The 26861-nt window shown below is 37.9% G+C and overlaps 1 protein-coding gene across 6 annotated transcripts in view; it reads right to left on the bottom strand.

The window, feature by feature from the left end:
• HECTD1 (HECT domain containing E3 ubiquitin protein ligase 1) overlaps positions 1–26847 on the bottom strand; it is a 77954-nt gene extending 51107 nt beyond the window's left edge. For 5 of the 6 annotated variants that reach the window (XM_010846996.1, XM_010847000.1, XM_010846998.1 and 2 more), the window contains exons 1-9: positions 26198–26847; positions 24625–24898; positions 10499–10733; positions 6430–6657; positions 5121–5402; positions 4753–5023; positions 3524–3600; positions 3342–3440; positions 646–760 (exon numbers count right to left, since the gene is read on the bottom strand). In XM_010846996.1, the coding sequence (XP_010845298.1) occupies positions 646–760; positions 3342–3440; positions 3524–3600; positions 4753–5023; positions 5121–5402; positions 6430–6657; positions 10499–10733; positions 24625–24764 (1447 nt within the window). In that variant the 5' untranslated portion in view covers positions 24765–24898; positions 26198–26847. The remainder of the gene's footprint in view (positions 1–645; positions 761–3341; positions 3441–3523; positions 3601–4752; positions 5024–5120; positions 5403–6429; positions 6658–10498; positions 10734–24624; positions 24899–26197) is intronic. The other variant, XM_010846997.1, reaches the window with a different exon arrangement.
• Between the last annotated feature and the right edge of the window lie 14 nt (positions 26848–26861).

The raw sequence follows: 26861 nt of genomic DNA, 5'->3' as shown, positions 1-26861 counted from the left end.
CACTTTCACTTTCATGCATTGGAGAAGCAAATGGCAACCCACTCCAGTGTTCTTGCCTGGAGAATCCCAGGGACAGGGGAGCCTGGTGGGCTGCCGTCTATGGGGTCGCACACAGTCGGACACGACTGAAGTGACTTAGCATAGCTTAGCATAGCATCTATCAAAGATGTTCATAAAAATACTAAAGAACATTAGTACCTCCAATGAGTTGAATCACAACTTAAGGAGATAATTTTGGATACTCTCAGTTCAGTTCAGTCACTCAGCCGTGTTCGACTCTTTGTGACCCCATGAAAAATTCCAAAAATATTTCAGAGACTCTGCATTCATCTACTTTGTGAAAACTTAAAAATTTGGTCAAAGTATTTTGTCTACACAATAACCAACTATTCTTTATGACATTCCCACACCCTTAAACTTGTGATTTGGTCTTTTTGGAATCATGCAGCCACAGTCTCAAAGAACATAGAACAGTACACTGTTACAGGTTTATCAAATATAAGAGTGTGCGTATAAAATCACTTGACTTCAAGGAAATTATTTCCTTATGTTAGGTAGTACATTTGTCTACAAAAAGCTACTTTTATGGAAGTGAAGCTGAAAAGTAATAGCAGATGGCATAAAAGGAAAGATACTACTACTCACCTGGAGACTGAAGAATAGCTACTACTTCACTATGGCCCCTTTCCCGAGCTTTATCTAATGGAGTTTTCCCATCTTCATCTCTCAGATCTGGATTTGCACCATGCCGTAACAGAGTCTAGAAAAGAAAAGCATTTAATATGGATGTTAGTGATCAACACCTTATTTCTTCAATGTACAGTTCTGCAACCTTCAACTGCATCCACATCCTTCATAATGCAGATTTACAGACTCACTTAAGCAGGTTATCAATTCAAACCTCTGCCTTTGCACACAACTCTAAAGTTGTTTATTTATATCTTGCAACACCTTATTTCTTCAATGTACAGTTCTGCAACCTTCAACTGCATCCACATCCTTCATAACGCAGATTTACAGACTCACTTAAGCAGGTTATCAATTCAAACCTCTGCCTTTGCACACAACTCTAAAGTTGTTTATTTATATCTTGAAAAAAGTATAGATTAATTTCACTTGGTTATTTATTAACATCTCAAATTAAGTTTGTTCACATCTGAATCTGTCATCTTCTCCATCAAGCCTCTCCTCTCAATTTCTTTAACAGAGGTACTAGCATTCAGTCTGTACAACAGAGAATGCTGTCATCTGTGCCATGAAGAGTTTAGTGACACAGAGTTTCTGAGAGTGCCCTAGCAGACAGGATTTTTCACCCAAGTTACTAAAATCCATTCCACAATTTTTGTTGCATGGACAGGTAATAATAACTATGCTGTAACTTCTATCTGGCCAACCCAATTCTAAGACTTTCCTATTTAAAACATGTTAAAATGTGTATGGTGGGAGGTAGTATCTTGGAATCAATTAAAAAACAGAAGAACCTGTGAAGAATGATGTGTGTGTGTGTTAGTCGCTTAGTCGTGTCCAACTCTTTGCAACTCCATAGACTGAAGCCCACCAGGCCCCACTGTCCATGGGATTCTACAGGCAAGAACACTGGAGTGGGTTGACACTTCCTTCTCCAAAAGGAACTATCGAAAGAAAGAAAGTGAAGTCGTTCAGTCGTGTCCACCTCTTTATAACCCCATGGACTGTAGCCTACCAGGCTCCCGCATCCATGGAATTTTCCAGGAAAGAGTACTGGAGTGGGTTGCCATTTCCTTCTCCAGAAGAATGATAAAACATGTTAAATGCTTAAGACCCTGGCTGGCACAGAGTAAGTGCTTAATGAGTACCTATTATATCATTATTAGTAATGGCAGCTATAGTTCATTATGGGCTAATATATAATCAAAATAGGTTAAGATTAGATGCAATTCATTTGGCTCTTTCTCCCTCTCAGATACCTATAACTGAAAACCAGCATGGGTTAAAAAAAAAAAAATGCTCAATAAAATTTTTTACTACCCTTGGAAATATCATTCCCTCTAAAAATTAACCAATTCAAGCCAACAGATGTTGAGCTTGAAGAGATCACCTAGAAGGCTAAGTTATTAACAAAAAATTTTTAACAACATAAACATGACAATAATAGCAGCTACCATTTAAGTGTCTACATACAATGTGCCAACTACTCTACTAAGTGCTTTTCATGTATTTTTTCTCCTAATCACAATGATAATGCTAGAAGGGACTTCCCTGGTGGTCCAACCGTTAAGACTCTGCACTTCCATTGCAGGGGGCACAGGTTTGATACCTGGTTCAGGAACTGAGATCCATGGTGTATATACATATACAATGAAATATTACTCAGTCATAAAAGAGAATTAAATCTTGCCATTTGTGATAACATGCATGGACCTTGAGGGTATTATGCTAAGTGAAATAAGTTGGACAGAGAAAAATAAATACTGTATGATCTCACTTATGTAAAGAATCTAAAAAATAAAGGAACAAATGTAAAAAACAGACTTGAGCAAACTCTGGGAGATGGTGAAGAACAGGGAAGCCTGCTGTGCTGCAGTCCATGTGGTCGCAGAGTCAAACAAAACTGAGCAACTGAACAACAACAAAAGTCCTTTGCTAGTGTAAGAATCAAAGATATTATGATTCTTCTGCAAACAGAATATCTGCTATATTGATAAACAGAAGTAACAGAAACATGTATAAAGCTATTCATTACCAGGAGAAAGAAACTGGGGGGAAAAAACAAGTTTTCAGCAATAGCTGACTGGTTGAATACATTTGCACAGGTTAAGTATACAGATGTAACAAAGATCTCTATATACTAATAGGGAGAGATCTCAATGTGTATCGCATATGCACTTAGTCACTCAGTTGTGTCCGACTCTTTGCGACCTCATGTACAGTAGCCCACCAGACTCCTTGTCCGTAGGCTTCTCCAGGCAAAAATACTAGAGTGGGAAGCCATTCCCTTCTCCAGGGATCTTCCCAACCCAGGGATAGAACCTGGGTCTCCTGCCCGGCAGGAGGATTCTTTACCATCTGAGTCACCAGGGAAGCTGGTGTATCATTAAACAATAACTAAATACTAACAATTGTATTTTTAAATGAAAAAAGCAAAGTATAGATCAGTATATATGTTACATTTTGTATTAAAAAAAAGCATATATATTCTTGCTTGTACCTGTATTAAAAAAACCAATGAAAAGATTTAAACGGAGGCAATGAAGATAGTATGTAAATATGGCTTTTCCAAATAAAAGATTTTATATTATTCTAATTTTAGAACAATGTAAATATTAAATATTAAATTAATAATTTAAAAACTTGGATTTTACCTTTGCTACTTGAGGTCTTCCAAAACATGCAGCATAATGTAATGATGATGACCTTTGACCTCTATTAACATCAGCACCTCTTTCACAAAGAAATTCTACCTGTAAAATAATGGAGACTCATAAAGTTGCCTTATTAACATTTGTCTTTGATTTAAAACATTAACTTTTATTTATTAGCTTACCATTTCCTGAGTTCCAAATGCAGAAGCCCAGTTTAATAGAGTTTGACCTACATCATCCATAAAATTTACTTCAAAGGCTGAAAGTTTAAAGGAAAAAAATAAATCTTTTTTAAAGGCAACAAAATAATAATGAACTTTTCTAAAGTGGGAACCATTTAAAGATTATTATTAACTGTTATTAACAATCACTAAATAGACAGCCAAATTTAAACATTTAGGTCAACTATACACTAATAAATAATCAGCAAATTCTGCTAAGAAAAAGTATTCCAAAATTTTTAAATCACTGGGGATTCACAACACTAAAGGCTTAAAAATAAACATAAGAAATAAAATAACTAAATATACAATAAAACTAGAGAGTATTAGTTGCCTCATACTGTAACTGAGGAAAAGAAGCTAAACCACATCTATACTCAAAACAAAAGTCTGATGACCCAGAAGATCTTTTCTTTTTATTATAACATCTCTCTGTTTATTTGTTTTCCCCATGCTGATGGCTCATAAAGAATCTGCCTGCAATGTGGGAGACCCAGGTTCGATCCCTGGGTCAGGAAGATCCCCTGGAGAAGGGAATGGCAATCCACTCCAGTATTCTTGCCTGGAGAATTCCATGGACAGATGCCACAGTCCATGGGGTCACAAAGAGTCAGACACGACTGAGTGATTAATACTTTCCCTTTTGACTTTCATGCTGTGCAACATCCAGGATCTTAGTTCTCTACCCCAGGGATCGAATCAGTGCCCCCTGCAATGGGAGCACAGGGTCTTAGCCACTAGTCTGTCAAGGAAGTCCCACAGAAGTATCCTTCACCAGCTTATATTTGCTGATCAGCTCATGAGGCAGTCTAAAAAAATGTATATTATATGTATATTATACATAATATACAAAAGTGTGTATTATGAAAATTCAATTGTGTCAGTTTCCATTAATCCTAAGAAAACAACAGCCCTCAATTCAATCTGTGCTTAACCTTAGACTTGGTATGACTTCCTTCTGGCAATAAAACAGGTTAATTTCATTTACTCATTCAAAAACCATTTATTCAGATCTTACCATGCACCAGACTAATTTATATACACAGGGAGAGGAGATATGGAAGACATTGGCCATTCTGTTTTCTGACACAACTGCTAAAAATATTTAAAAATTAAAAAAAAAAAAAGCCTAGAAATTAAACATAATTCCTTATCTCAGTTTTCTTATGTTTTAAAAAATATTTTCCAACCTCCTGTGTCGATTGCATCTATAAGTGCATCAGTATCTTTACTTCGAATACAGTCTATAAGCTGCCGATGTGAGCGCTCCCCAGAACTATCCAGTCTCCGAAGTCCTGGGATTCTGCCTGTGGATCCAGCACTAGATTTTGGCAAAGCCTTTCGTCCTTCGAATAATAGCACCAAGAGAAGGTCAACCAAACGCATGGTATCAAGCACACATCTTTCATCACCCTGCAATGCACTTTCAATTGAATCTGGAAGCTCTGACCTCAGGAGATCCTAAAAAGAGAATGGGAGACAAGAAAGTTTTAATCTATTCTCATTATATAAGGACACTTATTTGAAAAGATTAAAGAAGGAAAAAAACCACTCTTACGTGCGTTACTACTGGAGAGCCTCTGCAAAGTGTTGAGAGCAGACTTACAATTGTTGACACCTGGTTACTCAATTTGGAATCTGCAGCTGTGGAAGGTGCTCCTGTGGTGCTGCGACTGGGTTTGCAAGCTGATGATGGCCCTGATATAGTACCACCAGCAGCAGCCATTCTAGATAATAGCTCCTCAGTTAATCCATGCTTGGCTAATGGAGCTGGGTCAACACCACGACGGGTAAATCGGTCAGCTAGTGATGCAAAACATCGCAGAGCTCCATCTGAAACCTAATGATGTAAAGAATATACATGTAAATAAAATTCACTTAAAAAGGACTAGTACTGTGTATTTCAACAGTGAACTATTAAGAAAGGCAATTGCAGCAAAGGATACCACCCATCTAGATTTGAATCCTGGCTCCTCATTCTGGTAACTGTATAACCTGAGAATATTACTTAACTGTTCCTCAATTCACTTATCTGCAAAGTGGGAATAGTAACAGTACCTATAATTCATTGTCTAAGCTCAAAAGAGATGATACATGTAAAGAAACTAGAGGAACAGTAAAAAGCTCAATAAATCTTTACCATTATTATGTATAACTAGGCCAAGATAATTGATGAATAGCTGAAAATAATTAACTGAAATTAATTAACTGAAAATAATTAACATCGAAATGGTAAAAAGGTACTAGAAGTCAAGTTTTATTTTCTAAAGATGATAATTTAACAAAAATTTACACATTTAAAATTTTAAAAACTGTTATTTTACTTGAATGAAAACTACCCTTTTAAGTAAGCAAAATTGTGCTGAGCCAACAAATTTCACTGGGTATTAAGTGTAGCTTTAGAAATCATATATTTCTAAAATGTTTAAATCTTAAGAATAAACCCATGCCACTTTTATAATTTAAAATGTCTCACTGCCAAAGAAACAAAAAGATTACCATATAGAAATATAAATGAGATAAAGAGAAATTATCTCTACCTCATCAAACAAAAAGTTCCAATTACACTAAGGTTGACCCTGAAACAACATGAGTTTGAACTGCATGGGCCCACTTATATGTGGATATTTTTCCCCACTAAATTCATACTACAGAACTATACAATCCATAGTTGGCTGAATCCATAGTTTTGGAACCCCAGATAGGGATGGCAGACTATAAAGTTATGTGCACATTTCCAACTGTGCAGAGGGTCAGCACCTCTAACCCCCGGGTTGTTCAAGAGTCAACTTTATATCATAGTTATAACCAGAGGACACTATAAAATCACTTTTTGAAAATAAAGTACACAGAAGCTATTTAATTACCTGATGATCTTCATGTTTTAATAAACTAGACAGAGATTCTACACAAATTTCTAAAGAAGAATCTTGAGGTTCCATTTTGCCACAGAGTCTTGACACCACAGCCATGGCAGAGTGCAAGGTGTCTTTATGAACCAGGTGTCCACTATCACGAATGAAGGTAAGCACACAATTCAAACCACCAGCCTCGAAGACTGCTCCTGATTCACGAGTGCATATTAGTTCTAAAACCTACAGTAAAATAAAATAAACAGAAGAATACAGTAAGTTCAATTTTCATTTTCAAGACTGACAGAACATGATACACCCTCCAAATATATTAGAAGTCATTTAAAAAGTAAGGGCAGGGTCTGAGAAAGGGTGGGTGTGAGGGGCAGGAGCTATATCTGGCTGTGAAGATGCCAAGAAGTAGTCCCTGAAATAGCCCAAGAAGGTGACCAACAAGATGGACTGGGAAGATACGGCATTCAAGTTGAAACAGAAATTAGAACAGAAGAAACTCAGGGAGTAGGCCCCCTGGCCACAGGTGGAATTAAGAAATTGGGCAGAAAGCTGTCCCTTGTGCCTGAGGCAATGGTGATTTTTAATTCCATTCTTATTTAAACATCCAGATTCCCTGCCATACAATGCTGCTATCAATGGCTAGAATGAAGTCTTGGAGCCTATTGTACACACTTAACCTTTCATTAAAAAAAAAAAGTGAAGCAAAACAGAATAAATTAATTTTAATATATTTTATTTAACACAATATGTCCAAAGTGTCATTATTTCAACATGTAATCAATATAAAAATCATTGGTATCTTTTGTGCATTTAGTCTTCAAAAACCCATGTATATTTTAATTTGGGGCAGCCACATCTGAAGTGTTCAACAGTCACATATAGCTACCATATTAGACAGCATAGGTTTAGGTGGTGAAACCTGTATGGCAAGCTAAGAACTACAAGTAATTTAGCAAAAGTCTATAAAAGTCCTAGACATTAAAAAAACAAATCAATAAATGCCAACTATTCATTATCTTCACACATACTCTACGAATATTAAGACATTATAAATCACTTTGGGGGCAAGTTTCTCTGAGCCCACCCATGTGTCTATCCACAAGCACTGTACTCTTCTTCCTCCTAATAAACACCTTACTTGCTTCACTATAAAAAGAAATTAAAAATACATTAAAAAAAAAATCACTTTTTGGAACTTCTCTGTGACCAGTGGCTAAAACTTCACACTCCCATGCAGGGGACACCAGGTTCCCTTGTCAGAGAACTAGATACCACATGCTGCAACGACAGTGTTTTGCAGGCTGCAAGTAAGGATCCCACAGCTAAAAGACCCAGAGCAGCCAAATAAATAAATATTTAAACACAAATAAATAAAAGTCACTTTTATTTTCTAAATTATATGATATTTAATACGTTCATATAACTAGAACTAGGGTCCATAGTTCTTACAGGCATACCAGAAATTTAGACTTTATTCTGTAAGCAAGAAAAATGTTTCAAGCAGGAAAAATAATATGATTGGATTCCCAGTTAATAACTGGGGAAAACAGGGTTTAAGAAGAGTGTAGAGGCAAACGCAAAAACTCAAGCATTAATATTCCTGAAAGGATGAGGGCTTAACCAAGGCAATAACGGCAGGAACAAATAGAAGAAAATAAACTAGAAAAGCACTTGATCATTAACTACATGTGTGGAGTGGAGAAAAGCAAATAAAAGATAAAGTACAGGTTACTGTCTAAAGTGACTGAGCACAAGTTGATGCCACTTATCAAGAGAGGAGTTTATCTGTAATGAAAGACAATGAATTCAGGCAACAGGTGAATATGTCCAACAGGCCTTTGAATATGGAGTCTAGAACTTGAGAGAGAAGTCAATTCTAGAGATAAAGATGTAAAGGGCATATATTTATATATGAATGGTACTGATGCTCATAGATGAGACTGTCTAGGCAGATAGACAAATCTCATCTTAAAGCTTAAATATATAGCTTTAAGAAGGTAAAAACAGAACCTTAGGAAGTACTACCACTGAAGAAGTGAAGAATGAATTAATAATCTGCAAAGGAAAAAGAGAAAGGGAGAGCAGGGTATTAGCAGATAAGAAAAAGTTTGAAAATATAGCTCAGTGAATATATGCAATGGATTAAAGTCCTAGTTCTGGAAGAAAACTGAAGTGATGTGAGCAAGAGGGGAAAAAAACTCTGAACAGAAAAATGGATACCTCTTCCTCTGAGGCCAGACACAGACAGAAATACATCGATATACACAGAGAAGAAAGTCAAGATATTAAAACCTATAAAAACAACTCTCAAAGCATGGGGAAGACATTTTCAGGGGTCCCTGTTTTTTTCATACGACTATAACAGTAATTGTCTTTTTCTTTCTTATTCCTTTAGGAGTGTAAGGTAGAGTTTTCTAAAAGTGATATGAATTGAGATATAGCAAAAGGCTGAATGCAGAAGCAGATATTAGGATCTGGCTGTCTTCTATTAAGTCACAAATTTCAAACGAGACTCACAAAAATGCTTAACAATGCTACTTTTCTCACTAAATTTCTCTTTCTTCGGGGTATATTTTCATTAAAAATGTAATGTATGTTAACACATACTGAGCTTGTTATTTTATGATAAATGAATAAATGTTTCTAGAGTCTGTTTTAATATCTAAGATGGTAAATAGAAACAAGCAGAACCTACATAAACAAAAGCTCTTTGCAGGTCCTTAATACTTTAAGACTTATAAAGGGATCCTGAGGCAAAAAGTTTGAAAATTGCTAAACTAGTGATAGCATATTAAAAAGCAGAGACATTACTTTGCCAACAAAGGTCTGTCTAGTCCAAGCTGTGGTTTTTCCAGTGGTCATGTATGTTTGTGAAAGTTAGACTGTAAAGAAAGCTGAGCACTGAAGAATTGATGCTTTTGAACTGTGGTGTTGGAGAAGACTCTTGAGAGCCCCTTGGACTGTAAGGAGATCCAACCAGTCCATCCTAAAGGAGATCAGTCCTGGGTGTTCATTGGAAGGGCTGATGCTGAAGCTGAAACTCCAATACTTTGGCCACCTGATGTGAAGAGCTGACTCACTGGAAAAGACCCTGATGCTGGGAGGGACTGGGGGCAGGAGGAAAAGAGGACGACAGAGGATGAAATGGCTGGATGGCATCACCGACTCAATGGACATGAGTTTGGGTAAACTCTGGGAGTTGGTGATGGACAGGGAGGTTTGGCGTGCTGCAATTCATGGGGTCGCAGAGTCGGATACAACTGAGCGACTGAACTGAACTGAGAGCAGCAAGAATCATAAAAAAGGAATGAAAATATTTAGGAATTTTTTAAAAAAAGTGAATCACATAAAGTCTAAATATGTTCACTAAGCAGCTCCAATAAACTACTTACCAGTACTGATGCTTTTAGAGTCACAAAAAGTTAATAATTAGTCCCACCAAGAATAAAATGAAACAGCTAACTCTAACAGGAGTATAGCAAAATAATTAAATTCACAGGCCCTGGAATCAGACTTCCTAAATCTTCAAATTACTAATCATTGAATCTTGGCTCTCTGCCACTAACTCCCTGTATCACCCCAAGCAAGTTACTTCATCTCACTATGCTTATATTTTTTTCACCTACAAATATAAGTGATAATATTAGCAGCACCTACCTCATACAGAGTTGTCATGAAGTTAAATGAGTTAATACACGCAAAGTGTTTAGAATGATGCCTAGTAGATTACTGTTAGTTGTCCCGGTCATTAACACATGCATATAAAGTCATTTTGGATAAGATCAGAAATAACGTGTATCAACGGGTTAGAGGCTACCAGAAACCAAACAGCACTGAGGCAACACAGAAAAGCACTATCAGTGACCTACAATTCTTCTTTAAAGATTTCTTTCCCCAAGGCATATGGGATCTCTTTTGGTACCACAAGGACTATGACTTCCACTGTTTTCAACCACTCTCAGTAAAAGCTGATAATGAAAAGAATTTCATTTTTTTTTTCTTTTTTGCAAAGTGTACTTTTCACTCTCTGAGAGATCTTCAAATGTACCAATAAATAATTGAGACTTACCTTTACACACTGTTCAGCTAAGTCTCTGCTTGTTCTGTTGTTAAGTTCAACCACAACCAAACGATTGCAAAGTGCTTTTATAGCTCCATCTACCCCAACAATCCTTCGGGTGCATTCTGCAGATACATCCAGGTAGTATGTTATGGCACGGGCTGTTACCTCCAACACATTGTCTGGAGCACTTTCATCAAGAAAAATTTTGCAGAGGGCTGGTAAGAAAGTGCGAGGAGGGCATCTGTAGTGAAAGAAATCATATTACACCCAGGATTACTAAATTCTTAACATCCGAAAGTCACCAATGTAACAGATAAGAAAAACTATCACATAATACATTATATTCAATACTCCGTTCCACATGTATATTAGGTAAGATTTCTCATATTGCTTTTGTTGCCATAATAACACTCACATGCTAATTTCATCATTGCTGAAAATATCAGGTTGTAAACAGTTTAAAGTAGCAGCATTAACTTGAAACCATGTTCAAAAAACATTCCTATTCAATACTCAGCTCCAACATCAACTCTCTAAAACCTTCCCTAAACTCTCCAAATAGTTAAGTGGTACTTTCAGGTTCCTAAAGCCTCATAAAAACTGTACCCACACTGTTTAATGTATCATTTTATTTCCTTATTTACATTAAGAGTTCCTGAATGCCAGGAACGTTGTTCAATTCATGTTTTATGGGAATTGTTCAATTTATGTTTCATGGCAACAAATGCTGATTTGGGGTTTAACAGACCAGGGTAAGACCCAGAACAACAGCTGTGTAACCTTTCTGGTCCTGTTTCCTCATTTGTAAACCGAAGATGATATCTATAAACAATATCTACTTTATATGGATGTTATGAAGATCTGATAACATTATACACATTAAACACTTAGCTCAGTACCTTGGCACCATATTAAACTAATTAACATTAGCTCCCCTTCCCTCCTATGAATAGCTAATGTGTGCTATATAAACCTGCATAAGACAGCTTTATCAAAAGCACATTTTACATTTTTAAATCAACATTTTATCAACACCTAAATGATAAAAAACCCACATAAATTACATTTAGTAAAGATCGTAGTTATATGCCATCAAACACTTTAACCTAGCTGCATAAACTGAACTTTAAATGATCTACAGACACCACCAAAGGCACTATAGTCATTCCTCCATATTCAAAAAGGAAAGATGTCAGGGCCCCCTGTAGATACCAAAATCTCAGGATATTCAAGTTCATAAATTAAACAGTGTGGATACAGACAGCTTACTGTATTCTCAACATTTCGGCTGAATTGTTTTTCATCCAAATTTTAGTCTGCACATATCTTTAGTAGTTTTTAAAAAATATCTGTATGAAAGTCAAAGTAACTTTGCCCTTTCTAATCTGCTTGGATGATGTTCACTTTAGGGGTCCAGCAGCAGGAATATTATCAAAGATAAAGACCTCTTGCATTCAGTGATTAAACACAAGTGGGTTTTACTAGCCAGCATCATTGGCAACCTAGGTCACATCGTTTTGTTGCTGTTGTTCAGTCGCCAAGTCATGTCCAACTCTTTGTGATGCCATGAACTGCAGCATGCCAGGCTTCCTGTCCTCCATTTTCTCACGGAGCTTGCTCAAATTCATGTCCACTGAGTCGCTGATGCCATCCAACCATCTCATCCTCTGTCTCACCCTTCTCCTCTCGCCCTCAATCTTTCGCAGCATCAGGATCTTTTCCAATGAATCAGCTCTTTGCATCAGGTGGCCAAAGTATTGGAGCTTTGGCATCAGTCCTTCTAATGAATATTCAGGGCTGATTTCCTTTAGGATTGACTGGTTTGATCTTGCTGTCCAAGGGACTCTGAAGAGTCTTCTCCAGCACCACAGTTCGAAAGCATCATTTCTTCAGCGCTCAGCCATCTTTGTTTTTTAATTAATTATTTTAATCGGAGGCCAATTACTTTACAATACCGTGGTGGTTTTTGCCATACATCAACATGAATCAGCCACGAGTGTACATGTGTCCCCCTATCCCGAACCCCCTTCCACCCCTCCCCGATCCGATCCCTCTGGGTTGTCCCAGTGCATGAGTGCCCTATTTCATGCATTGAATTTGGACTGGTCATCTATTTCACATATGGTAATGTACATGTTTCAATGCTATTCTCTCAAATCATCCCACCCTCACCTTCTCCCACAGAGTCCAAAAGTCTATTCTTTACATCTGAGTCTCTTTTGCTGTCCTGCATATAGGGTTGTTGTTACCATCTTTATAGTCCAACTCTCACATCCGTACACGACTAGTGGAAAAACCATAGTTTTGACTATATGGACTTTTGTTGGCAAAGTGATGCCTCTGCTTTCTAATACACTGTCTAGGTCTGTCATAGCTTTTCTTCCAAAGAGCAAGCGTCTTTTCATTTCATAACTGCAGTCACCATCCACATGGATTTTGGAGCCCAAGAAAATGAAATCTGACCGTTTCCACATTTTCCCCATCTATTTGGCATGAAGTGATAGAACTGGATGCCATGATCTTAGTTTTTTGAATGTTTATTTTTAAGCCAGTTTTTTCACTCTCCTCTTTCAGCTTCATCAAGAGGCTCTTTAGTTTCTCTTCACTTTCTGTCACTGAAGTGGTATCATCTGCATATCTGAGGTTGTTGATATTCCTCCCAGCAATCTTGATTCCAGCCTGTGATCCATATCCAGCCCTGCATTTCTCATGACATATTCTGCATATAAGTTAAATAAGCGAGGTGACAATATACAGCCTTGACATATTCCTTTCCCAATTTAGTTACTTGTAATTTTTCTGAGGAGGAGGATAAGATTAGATTATGGAAGATAGTCCAGTAGTTCTCAGGGAAGATTGGAATGACTAGCATATTGAAATCTTGAAGCATTTTTACTGCTCTCTGCACTGGCATATGTAGTATGAATATACTGAAGAGATAAGATTGTAAAAGCGTTAATACTACTGAGAAACAACACAGTCTTATTAAAAAGTAGTTTCCCCCCCTCCCCGAGAAAACAGTAGTTTTTGAAAAAAGAATAAAAAATTTTGAAGTTGACAGTCGTCACATTAAATGGCAAGAATGGATCTACCATATGCTTTATATTAAGAATAAGAAAATTGTTCATCTATCTTATGAATGGTACAAAAAACTAGTCATCAAAAAACAAAATTTGACTAGTACAAAATTTGTATTAGTCAAAACAAAATTTGACTAGTACAAAAAACTAGTCATCAAAAAACAAAATTTGACTAGTACAGAATTTGTACTAGTCAAAACAAAATTTGACTAGTACAAAAAACTAGTCATCAAAAAACAAAATTTAAGAGAAATGTTCGGTATAATTATCTATATTTCATGGGGAAATGTGGTATCTTATTGGGGGAATAAACTATGTTCCCTGCTCGTGTTCTTGAACAATTTAAAGGGATAATTAAAAAACAAAAACCAGAAAGTTCTAAACAGATTCTCAGCCTTTAACTGTGATTAATTTTATTTCTAAGAGAAAAATAAAAGTATTCTGCATAAGTAAAAGCTTATTTTATTTCAGGTATAATGAAAACCTGCTTTGGGAACTTTTCAAAGGTGTGGTATAAAATATCTATTGTAAACTTCTGGCTGTTGGACAAGAAAAAAAAAATTTGTTTTCCTAGCTCCTGAGTTACTTTTTCAACCATGAGAAAGTATTTTAGGCATATTCACTAGTTTTTCAATTCAGAAACCAAAGCAATTTACAAAAACCCCAATACAAATTAACTATAAACTGAGCAAAAGAAGTAGAGAAAACATGTAAAGAGTAATTAATGAATTCTGAAAAGTACAGAATAGTTGAAAGAACTATAGCTATATTACTTGAAAGTTCATATTGCAACTAAAACAAATTATAACAAGTGTTGTTTTTTTTAACATTCTGCTTGATAGCCTGCTTTAAGACAGTTATCATGATATAAACATTTATAAGGCCTTAAAACCATCTTTTTACTTGTTGGTTAGTATCCATTTCTTTCTATCATTTCCAAAGTAACCCTGTGTTGATAAGAAGCACTTGACTGTGTTCTTATGAACAAGACCTTCACGTTTCTTTCCTTTTTCCTGGGCTATAACCACAAACACAACTTTTCTTTGGTGTGAATCCATGTTAACAGATATGAAGAAAAAAATTTACATAATCAAGAAAATTCAATGAGTTATTTCACACCTTGTCTTCAATTTTCTCTTGGCTTAGTGACTCCCATGGTTTTCCATTCTAGCCTCAGTTCTAAACTCCCTTCTCTTATCTAGTTGATCTCTTCTATTCCCTTTGTTCATACACCATAGCTATAAATCTCATCTACATACTCCCAAAATATTATCTCTACTCCAGACCAACTAAATCACGATCTCCATTTAGAATTATCACAGGCATATTAAAATGCTAATGCTATGCTATGCTAAGTCACTTCAGTCATGTCGGACTCTGTGTGACCCCATGGACGGCAGCCCACCAGGCTCTGCCGTCCCTGGGATTCTCCAGGCAAGAATACTGGAGTGGGCTGCCATTTCCTTCTCCAATGCATGAAAGAGAAAAGTGAAAGTGAAGTCGCTCAGTCATGTCCAACTCTTAGCGACCCCATGGACTGCAGCCTACCTGGCTCCTCTGTCCATGGATTTTCCAGGCAAGAGTACTGGAGTGGGGTGCCATTGCTTTCTCTGGCATATTAAAATAAACTGGAGTGGGGTGCCATTGCTTTCTCCGGCATATTAAAATAAACATATTCAAAACAAATATGCCTCCATCCCCAATCACTGCTTTGCAAATGTCACAACCAAACAGAAAGCCAGAAACCTGACAATCATCCTTAGTTCTCCCCCTTAATTTTGCTCACGTTACACATCCAATCCATTAGTTAAACCCCAATAATTTTCTCTCTAAAATATATCCTAAGTCTGTCCACTTCTCTCCACACCATCTTTTACAAACCTAATCTAAACTAACTTCAAACTCTTGTTTGAACTACTGAAATAGCCACCTGGACATCCACATAAGAGATGTTTCACACCACTGTTGAGGAAGGTATTTCTAGAGGGAAGAGGAAGTCTGTCTGGAATAATGTGTAAGAGCATGAGCAAGACAAAGAGAGCATTTGTGTAGGGGCGTGTCCCAGTAATGAGCAACTGATACAGACAAGGGAAGTGATCAAATAAATAAGTATATAAATATATTGAGGACAATGGGAGCCAGATTTCTCATTGTAGCCTGGAGATGGAAACACAAAAAAGAAAACTAGAATGAACCCTGTGGTGTTAGATTTGAACTGGGGATGAACTCAGCGGGGATGAACAGATAGAAAGATAAAAACAAACAGATATTAATGTGTGAGATGATCCCTCTGTCTAAAATGCTTTTCTCCCAATTTTGCCCATGGCTGGTTCTTTGTCATCCTTCCTGTGAGCCTAAATGTCACCTCCTCAATTTCAGGGTTACCTTTTCTAACTACTCAAAACAGGACTCCTGGGTTGTTTTTTTTTTCTTTTGGTTTTAATTTACTTTGACAATTTATATTTGTATTTCATTTTCTGTTGTCCACTATAATTCTCTCCTAAAAATCTGCAAGCTCCTTGGGAATAGAGTTGTATTTCACAGCGCACCCAACAGGGTTCTCTGCATATGGGAAGATACTCAAGTTTTATTTGCTGAATGAATGATATCAAGAAAAGGTAAGAACTTTCTTGCTTATAGAAAGAGAAACCAAACAAAAAGAATCCCATCAGCTCTCTTAGTGATCTGCTTCTTCATCCTTACGCCCAATGCCTCTCTAACATGTCTCCACTCCCCACACATAAGCCCAATCTCCATCAGGTCTCCTTCCCCTGCCCCTACCCTTCCCACAACACAAAAAGTGAATCCACTTTTATCTCTCATTTTCCATAGAACTGTTCTGAATTTCAATTGTGGTGGTGGTTACACGACTCTGTGTTTGTCAAATCCATATGTAATTTAAATAAAGTTAAGAGCAAATTAAACTGCACGTATACAATAATCACAGTCCTTCCTGAACATACTGAAAGAACACATCTACGGCACAAAAGTTTAGATGCCTCACAATTAAAGAGTTATTACAACTTGTAAACTTGCTAAATATTTACCTCTTATATCATAGGTAGAAATTACTTTTACATATTAAATCCAATCTAGTACTATACCAGACCAACTTACAGACCCAAAGGTGGCCAAATTAGGAAAGTTTAAGATCACTCACAGTCTCCACGGAACTACTGTCAGACCAGTCAACCACAAAAATGAGACTAAGTAGAATCTTCAGATGAATCCAACTTAAGCAAGTTTCCAAAATACTACCTGCAATGACGAAAGAATCTTTCCCTAATGGAAGCAGAGATAACTTAAAACAAGAACAAAAAGTTTCATGAGGTTATAAAGAATTTCCCTTGAGAACTGCAATATCTTCTATACTATTACTACCATATGCTTTTTCCACACTTGGACTTGGGCCAAGATTTCAGAAGATGTACAATACTAAGAAAGCAAACATTTTAAAAATAAAGTTATCTATAATAGTGATGTCTTATTGAATATAGCCTGTAAATTGAACACATCACTTACTTTTAAAAAACTAAAAATTTTAAATGTAAAAGATTAATAAATTTTATTTCCTGAAGATAATAAATAACATCTTTTGACCCCACTTTATCTTTTATTCCATTCTTGCCCCTGCTCCCATTCTGGACTTTGTATTTCTTAACTAACAATAACTCCTGGCATAACAGTTGAAAATTACAGCTTTCCCTCTAAAAGAAAAAGGAGTAAGTCAAATTCCAGTATGTAGACTCTGCTGTTGTTCAGAATTTCTTCAATGTGTTCAGTATCTGGATATTAGCTATTGTACACCAGGCATTATGCTTAGCAATGGAAAACAAAAGTAATAGTGTCTATGTGTGAGATACAGCAGAGGTCTTTGAAGGCACCTAAATTGTACTCACTAGGTAAAGAGCACAACAGATTTTATAAAAGGGAATGATACATTCAAATCAGTATTTTCAGAATATAGTCAATTACACTTCAATAAAACTGGGGGGAAAATACCATAAAAATATTTTATGACTGTAGCTCTGCGCATTGTTAGCTTATAGGCAGGGGCATCTGTTATGAAGTCACTAGCACTACATGAACATAATCATTTCCCCAAACCCATTCTCATTGTTACCATTCCTTTAAAATCTCTTACTTCAGGGAGAAAACAGATGTCATCGGACAGAAATCTCTTCAAGTTTTTCCCATCAAACCTAAAAATCTTCATCTTTCCTGCCTTACAATAAGAAACACATTACCGTAAGTCTATCTCATTGGAAAAGACTCTGATGCTGGGAGGGATTGGGGGCAGGAGGAGAAGGGGACGACAGAGTGGACGTGACTCTGAGTGCACTCCGGGAGATGGTGATGGACAGGGAGGCCTGGTGTGCTGCGATTCATGGGGTCGCAAAGAGTCGGACACGACTGAGTGACTGATCTGATCTGATCTGATCTCTTCATCAGTACATCAGAGCTTTGACACTCTGTGTGGGATTTTTCTGACCAACAGCTTCAGCATTATTTGACAACATACTAGGAATGTAGAATATTAGTCACCACACCAGACCAAATGAATCAGAATTTGCATCTTAACAAGATCCCCAGGTGATTCACAGTATGCACATTACAGTTTAAAAAGCACTACTATTGACAGCAGCCAATGCTCTCCCAGTTTCTCAGAATCTGAATACTATGAATTCTCTATTCTCTCTCCTCTATGACCTCTAAAAGAAAAAGCCCCACACTATTTTTCCCAATACAACCTTCTCAAAAAAGTTTTCCACACTCTGGTCTCCATTTCCTCCTGTTACTCCTCAACCCATTCAAATCTGGTCCTCAAACCACTCCACTCAGCTCTCATTAAGATCAATGATCTTGAGAATGTTGCTAAATCCAAAGGACATCTTTGAGTCTTCACCATACTTGACCTTTCACCCGTATTCAGCACAACTGTCCTTTCTCTTCTTTAACCACTCTCTTTCTTGTGTTGACATGTACACTAATGATGTAAAAGCAATGGTGGATAAACTCCTGGTGCTTTAGCATGAATCAAGGCAGCAGCATTAAACTGTACCATTGGTAATCGTTTATTTTCATTGCCAAGCTATAGCATGAAAAGAAAGGTCAACTTCACTACTTTAATAAAGCAAATATATATACATATATTTTATTAAACCTCAAGCCTTTTTTAATTAAAAAAAATTTACAATATTGTGTTGGTTTCTGCCACACAATCTCAAATCTTTTAATTTGTATTTTTTTAATATCCTACTTAAACAAATAGGAAGTAAGCATAAAGTACTTCTGCATACTCAAGAAAGATGGTTGTGTCAAGGAAATGTAGTTTACAACTGCTGGAGAGTTGAACTGGCCACTTGTTTCATGCAACATCTTTTTTACCTGAAAGAACTTTAGACAAATTGTGGTTACTCAGACTTGGATATCTAGCAAACATTTTTTCAAAAATTAACCAAGCAAGCATTCCACCTCAAGGAAAAACAACTGACAGTATTTGCTGCCAATGATAACATTCGAGCTTTCAAGCAAAGTTACAACTTTGAAAAACTTGCTCCTGCCACCATGAGCTTGACAGATCCCATTATTTGAAGACTTTTCTGATTAAGTACTTATAATAACAAATATGAGTTTGTGACAGTGTGTAGAATGGTATATGGCAGCACCAGGAATATCTGTATAACTCAGCAGATCAATATTTTTCACATGACCAGTGCAAGATCTTTTAAACTTACACATGGGTTTAAAAAAAACAAACAACCCACTCAAAGTACCAAACAATAGATTAGTACCAATAGATTTTAATCTACAAGAGTACAAGTTCATTGACATGATTTCAGAATCCACATTATATTAACTCTCAAGAAACTATCACTTTGCCCACTTTGGGTATGATATCAAATGAGTATGATATCAAACTATACATAATCATGCAAAGACATCATTACAACATTCCTCCCTTTCCCAGCTACATCTATTGGAGGATGATAATTTTTTCATATATTGCAATCAAAACAACATAATACAACAAAATAAATGCAAAGCAGATATGAGAATCTAGCCAAATCCAAATTCATGATCTCCACCCCTCAAAAACATGGTCCTCCTGGGAATTTCTTGGTGGTCCAGTGGTTAGGACTTAATGCTTTCACTTGCAGGGGGCCGGTTTCAATCCCTGGTTGGAGAACTAAGATCCCACAAGTCATGTGGTGTGACCAAAAAAACCAAAAACGAAAACATGGTCCTCTTTTGATTTTCTCTCTCACTGAATGGCATCATCATCCATTGTAATCTGAATTATCCATGGTACTGTCTTCTTTCTCACTATGATATCCAATCATTCAACTATTTGACTATTCTACCTCCAAAATCTAAGTCTACAAGCATTTATTCTGTCCTCATCACACATTTATTATCATAGAGCAGAAAAAATTAGTATTTTTAAGACACATTTAATCCCATCACTCACTCTTTTACATCACTGCTCTTAAGAAAAAACCAAAAGCACACACAAGATTCCATCTGATCTTGCCCCAACTTTCAACACAGTTCTCCAGAGACCTTTCCACGCCCAGTCATACTACCTTTCTCCAAATTCCTCAACCACGACATGCTCATCCCACTTCAAAATTCTTCACCTGTTGCGTTCCCTTTAAACATCCTTCTATCCCACCACCTTATACTTCATCCTTTAAATTCTTACTCATCCTTCGTATCTCTAAGAAAAACCACTCTGACTACCCCTACTCCTCCAGATCATGCCCCTGCTACCTTCTGTCACAGCACTCTGAACTTTTCCTTCATTGCACTTATCAAAGCTTGTAACCACTATTTCTATAATTATTTAATATGTGTTCCTTATTAGACTACTAGGCACCTTAAGAGCAGAGATTGTTATCTACTTTGGTCATCATATTTTTTTTTTAACAATAAAAAGTAGGAAGACAATTTAAAAGATTAAAAGACTTAACACTGTTGTAGGTATTTTTAAATAGTTTTTACTGTACATACACAATAGGAGGCTTTTACCACTGTATTCAGTATTGGAATCCAAACTTGAGGCAGTCTTTCTTAGGATATTTCTCTCTGGGAGGATACACCAGGAAAATGATTAATGGTGGTTGCCTCTGGAGAGGAGAATTGGTCACCCAGGAGACTTACACTTTACTGTATATCCTTCTGTGTCTTCATAATTAAGTAAAATGATTATTTTTTTAATATGAGCTTTCTGGTAACTAAAAGCACTATCCCTAATATTCCATTTACTAGATCTTCTGGGGAGATGTTAGATTCTTCCCAGAAGACATAAATTATATTATTTGAAGATTTAGTAACAGGATCTACAACTGCCCAGGATTTATCTACTTTTAAGAATATGTACAATGATCACCTATTTTGATGTGAATGCAAAACTACTCATTTATAACTCATTAAATTTATCTCAAATGTATAACGTAAATTTAACTCACTAATGTATCACAGATGAAAGCAAAAGCTAACTCAGAACTTGAATTTTACTTTCTAGAGCATTACCTTGTTAAGTTCAGGCATAATTATCACAGCTTCACAGAAAATGTGTATCCCTTAACTTCAAAAAGACTGTCAAGGGGTTTCTCTTGTGGCTCAGTGGTCTAAAGAATCCACCTGAGACACAGACTGAATCCCTGGTCAGGAAAGACCCCAAATGCCTCAGAGCAACTAAACCCACGCGCCTCAACTACTGAGCTCTGGAGCCTGTGCGGCCACTACTGAGGCGACAGGCTGCAACCACTGAAGTCCAAGTGCCTAGAGTCTGTGCTCCATAACAAGAGGAACCACGGCAAGGAGAAGCTTGCACAGCACAACAAAGAGGAGCCCCTGCTCATCACAACTGGAGAAATGCCCGCAGAGCAACGGAGACCCAGCGCAGCAAAAAATAAATTAAAAACAAAAGTCAGAATGGGTACAAAAAAATGGATAGCCATGTACAATATTAAGTTAAAGAAAGAGAAACACTTAACTGTTATGTTTAAAGCACTATGTTAGGCATCTCACTTGTATTATCACATTTAATCTCCATGAAAACCTATACCCATGTCTATCTCATTCCAAAGGCCATTATTTTTACCACACCATATGCCTTTCCTGACTAAACAAACATATAACTACTAATAAAAGCTAATCAGACAAAAACTTATCTGAATATATAGGCATCTTTTGCTTTATTTGACATAACTAAAAGGATTACTTGCTACTATCTTATGAAATTAAGTTAAAAGATATTTTCACCCGTATTTAAAATGTGCACATCATCCTGCTTTTCTCCTGTCTTATTTGTTGACTGTTTCAAAGAATTTTTAAAGGTTCTTTAAAACCCACCAGTTTCATGAAATAAAGTCTCCAAATAAAATTCAAGATTAGATATTTAATGACATTAAATTAGCTCACTTTACTCAAAAACACTTGTCACATTCTTTCCTTTACTCCTCACAAGGAGCGAACCAGATATGAGATTACTGTCACTTTTACAGAGGAAGAAAGTAAAGCTCTCAAGGGGTAAACTTTATTTAGCAAACCAAGAATCTGAACCCAGGTCTCTAATGACACACAGCCATTCTTTCCACCTCACCATGCTGCATATCTGGTTTAAAGAAACTAAAGACAATTTTCCTTCTGACAACAAGAAAATCTGGCTGCTGAATGAAGAAAGCAAGTTAAAGGTTTAAAAAACAACTGTCATAAATTTAATCAAATGTCTACTTTTGATAGACAATCTGCTGCTGCTGCTGCTAAGTCACATCAGTCGTGTCCGACTCTGTGCGACCCCATAGACAGCAGCCCAGCAGGCTCCTCTGTCCCTGGGATTCTCCAGGCAAGAATACTGGAGTGGGTTGCCATTTCCTTCTCCAATCTACTGATATGCTAAATAAAACAGGGCTAACCATTCCAATTTGAAATTCTCTTATACCTACACTTAGTAAATAAAAAATATAAAGTGAATCTGATTTTAATTTCATCCACATTATATCAAATATGACTAAAGTCTGGAAAGGATAACGAAAAGAATAACAATTATAATAGGACAGTAGGATTTTGCATTGATGAGTTTGACATTTTAACAATTTCTTTTAAAATTGTTTTAATATAATGACACATTAGAAATGTCATTACAAATACCTCTACTACTACATGTTAGTACTTAATGGAGGATATGATAGTTGATGTGACTGGTACGTACGACTTTTTAAAATACCACAAGTAATTCTCAGGTTAATGAAAACCCTCTAATGAAAGCTATGAATGCTCAAAAATCTATTTCACTGTTCTATGATTCTGACCAAAACAAGTGTTAACAGAGGGGCTAAATTATTATGTTCTCAAAATTTGCCAATAACAATAACTGCTTGAAATAAATGAGTCACAGACTACGATCTGGAAACTTTGTTCATAAGGATTTTTATCTTAATAGTACCACCTCAATGGGACTTACAACTAAGATTATTAATTATTCATTTATTAATTCATCTTCATTAACGATCCATTCAAAAATGAAGATGATCAAAAATACATCAATTTAGTGAGTAATACAGCCTTATTCCCAACTTAAAGAAATTAAGATAATTATACCAAATTTTGTCAACATCTCAAACATTTTCTACTAATTACTTCAAAATCGCATTAAAACCAATATAGAAGCATCTGAGTTTTCATTTACTTATCACCAGAATTCAAAATTATAAATATAAAATAAATAAAAAACAAACATGTTCAGCATTTAGAAGAATGGTTAATCTAACTGGGCAAGTATCACATAAGAGGAAAAACATGGCATTAATGGCCAATCTAGTAATGATTCCTTAACATTTTTGCACAAATTCTACATAATCCTCTAAATAAAATTGCTTAAACTCTCAAATCTCAATCTGCTTCTACTATTCCAAAAACTATGTCATGTGGTTAACATTCAATTTATACCCTCTCCAAACTGAAATTTACAAAGCCATGATTTGCTTTAACAAAAGTACAGGAGATTCCCTGACAGTCTAGTGGTTAGGACTCAGTGCTTTCACTGCAGTAGCCTGGGTTCAATCTCTGGTTGGGGAACTAAGGTCCAGAAAGCCACACAGTGCCACCAAAAAACCAAAAACAATAAACAAACAAAAACCCAAAAACAACAATGCCAAAAAAAAAAAAGTGTCCTAAAACTTACCAATGAAGAAAGGGTATTCATTATTATCTGTATTTTCATATCAATTTCAAGTCAATTTCTTGATACAGAAATAAAGAAGCATTTGCATTTTCTGAGTTCATAACATGTTTTGAAAATGAATCAATCAGGTTATGGGGTAGAATTAGCATTCTCTACTAATTCCTATTCAATCAATAAACATGTATTTGTGTCATCACAATTATCATTACTGGAGTTAGTTTACCTACCAATTTTTATTTCTCAGAAGATTGTAAATGCAAAACTACAGAAACTTTTCAAAAGATAAGTTTTAAAACTCACTAAAGAAACTGGAGCCTATTATACAGACTGAAGTAAGCCAAAAGAAAAACACCAATGCAGTATACTAACACATATATATGGAATTTAGAAGGATGGAAACGATAACCCTGTATGCGAGACAGCAAAAGAGACATAGATGTATACAGAACAGTCTTTTGGACTCTGTGGGAGAGGGCGAGGGTGGGATGATTTGGGAGAATGGCATTGAAACATACATATTATCATATGTGAAACAAATCGCCAGTCCAGGTTCAATGCATGATACAGGGTACTCGGGGCTGGTGCACTGGGATGACCCAGAGGGATGGGATAGGAAGTGAGGTGGGACAGGGGTTCAAGATGGGGAACACATATACATCTGTGGTGGACTCATGTCAATGTATGGCAAAACCAATACAATATTGTAAAGTAATTAGCCTTCAATTAAAATAAATTTATATAAAAAAATAAAACTCACTGAAGAAAAATTTTATACAAACAAATCAGCAGATGGTTGAAAACATGTTATATACATGTCACTACAGCACCCCCAAATGAAGATGACGAAGGGCTGTACTTACGTTTCAAAACAACGATCCACGTTGTCAGACATCAAAAGCAGCATGCATAGCTGTTCAAGGGCTATTAGTTGCATGTCCCTTTCATCTCCTTGTCCCATCTGCAGCCATTCCAGCAATGTATCTGGGTCCACATCTGCCATTGTTTCTTAGGCTTCTTTGCTTAAATTTAAAAAGCAAAGGCAAAAAGTCCTTTAAATGTCCAGGACTGAACAGCGTGGGCTTAATTTTTTTTTCTCTTCTTTTACATCGGCTAGAGCCAGATTTTCTTGGTGCCCTAGGAATTAGAAAAGACTCGTAAGTATGTTTGGATAGTGTACTTAACCGTAGTTATCCAACTTTCCTTATTCCTCGGGTTTAACTTCATACATTGTACTAAATAAAACCAGTTTTGCACAAGAGTATAAGCTGATTAGGCTGCTGCTTAAACTGGAAATCAGAGCCGTCTTTGTCAAAGTCAGTCAAACAAGCTTCGGATCCCACTATTGCTATCACGAACGTGTTTGCCAAAAGGCAAACAACACCTTATTAAGGGTTCTTTTTTTTTTTTTTTCCCCCAGAAAACTTCTTTCCCCCTCCGTCATCCAAAGCTGATCTTCTGATAAGGATTAGATTCAGTATTTTAAGGAAACTTAGCACTTTGATCCAATTCCCCTCCAAATCAAGTCTCTACTTTAAAATTACCTTCAATTTCTTAAATTCTGCTGATTCAATTTACTGCTATCCTTAAGATGTCCAAATACAAACGATATACAAGATCTATGATTTGATTAGGAATTTTGGCAGTAGCAGCAACTGTTCTTAAAAGTTTAAAAAGAAATGCTACAAGTAAGTGCAATGGACTAACACGTTACAGATCAGAACACAGGCCAATCTGCGGTCCTCTTTCCCCATCCTCACCGAACGGGGCAGTTGGTTAAAAACAGCAGCAGCAACAACAGAGAAGCAGCCACAACAGGCAAGTCAATACAAAAACTCATAAGCACTCTGACGAGAGGACAGCGTTGGGTCCCATGTAACCCAGCTGCAGGTGCATAAATCCAGCGGCAGGTTCCGGTGGGCACCCAACGGCGGCGATCTGCAAGGGTGACCCAAAACTCGGGGCCCAGCCGACCCGGCGCGGGAGACGCAGGCACCGCGCTCCGGTTTTCCCGAACCAAACCCGGCTAAGTTAGCTACCTGTGTCGAGGAGGAGGGTAAGTTTGGAGGTGGAGCTGCGAGCCTCTCTACCCCAGAGGAGGAGGCCGGAGCAGGCAGGGCGATGGGTCTCCCGGGAGCGGCGCCCGGAACTCCGAGGCCCGGCGGGACGTCCCTGGCCCCGTCGGGCGGCGATCCTTTCTCAAGGACAAGGGGGCCAGCCATGGGCTCTGGCTCGGACAAACCGGGGCCTGCCGTGGGCAGGGTCGGGGGAGGTAAACAAAGGGGCCAAGCGGGTGAGTCGGCGGCAGTCCGCCGACCTCACCAGGGGCTGGGGTCTCGCTCCCAGGCTACTGCCAGGCATCCCTGATCTCGGAACCAGGCCTGACCCTTCCGACCGCCGAAGACGCTCCTGCGTCCCCTTTCCTCAAGCTCTTACCCAGGCCTGTTGTCTCAAACCGCTCCGGTCCAGCTCCAAGCAGGCCGCGGGCTGAGCCAGGCCCGGCCGCGGCCCTCGAGTTCCCAGGAAGCCGCAGGCCGCGCAGGTCGAGCCGGGCTGGCGGCACAGGAAAAGCCGCGCCTTGTCCCTCCCCTTCCTCCGCAGGGACCTGCTGACAGGAAAGCCAGAGGTTCCCCAGACCGGCGGCAGCCAGCTTACGTCCCGTCTCCGGCACGCGGTTCCTCAGGCCCTGCTGTTTAGAGGCCCGCGCCGTGCAGCCGGCGGCGGCGGCGGGGGGAGGCCGCGTCCATCGCGATCCGGGAGGGGGAAGGGAGGAGGGTCGGGGGAGAGCCGGGCGGGGAAGCTGAGGAGGGCAGCAGTGCGCCGCGGAGGCGGAGCAAATGGGCTCCGCTGGCTGCGACCCCGCCGGCCGCCACGTGGGGCGCTGTGGAGACCCGTCGGCCCGAGGCGCAGGGTCGCAGAGCCCCGGGGCTCGGAGCGACCGGTAGCTTCGTCGCCGCTACCGAAGGTCTCCGGCTTCCTCGGCCTCGTCAGCTGTCGCTTTGCTATCGTACACTCTGCGCCTTCACGTTTCGTTGTCAATTCAAGCGCACTCCCAGCACCGCGCGCACACGGGTACACGCACGCTCAGCGTGCGTGTACC

Source organism: Bison bison, unplaced genomic scaffold (genome assembly GCF_000754665.1).
Source record: "Bison bison bison isolate TAMUID 2011002044 unplaced genomic scaffold, Bison_UMD1.0 scf7180017864242, whole genome shotgun sequence".
In the NCBI taxonomy this organism is placed as follows: Eukaryota; Metazoa; Chordata; class Mammalia; order Artiodactyla; family Bovidae; genus Bison; species Bison bison.
The sequence above is the reverse complement of the archived record's forward strand: the minus strand, read 5'-3'. Positions and strand labels throughout refer to the sequence as shown.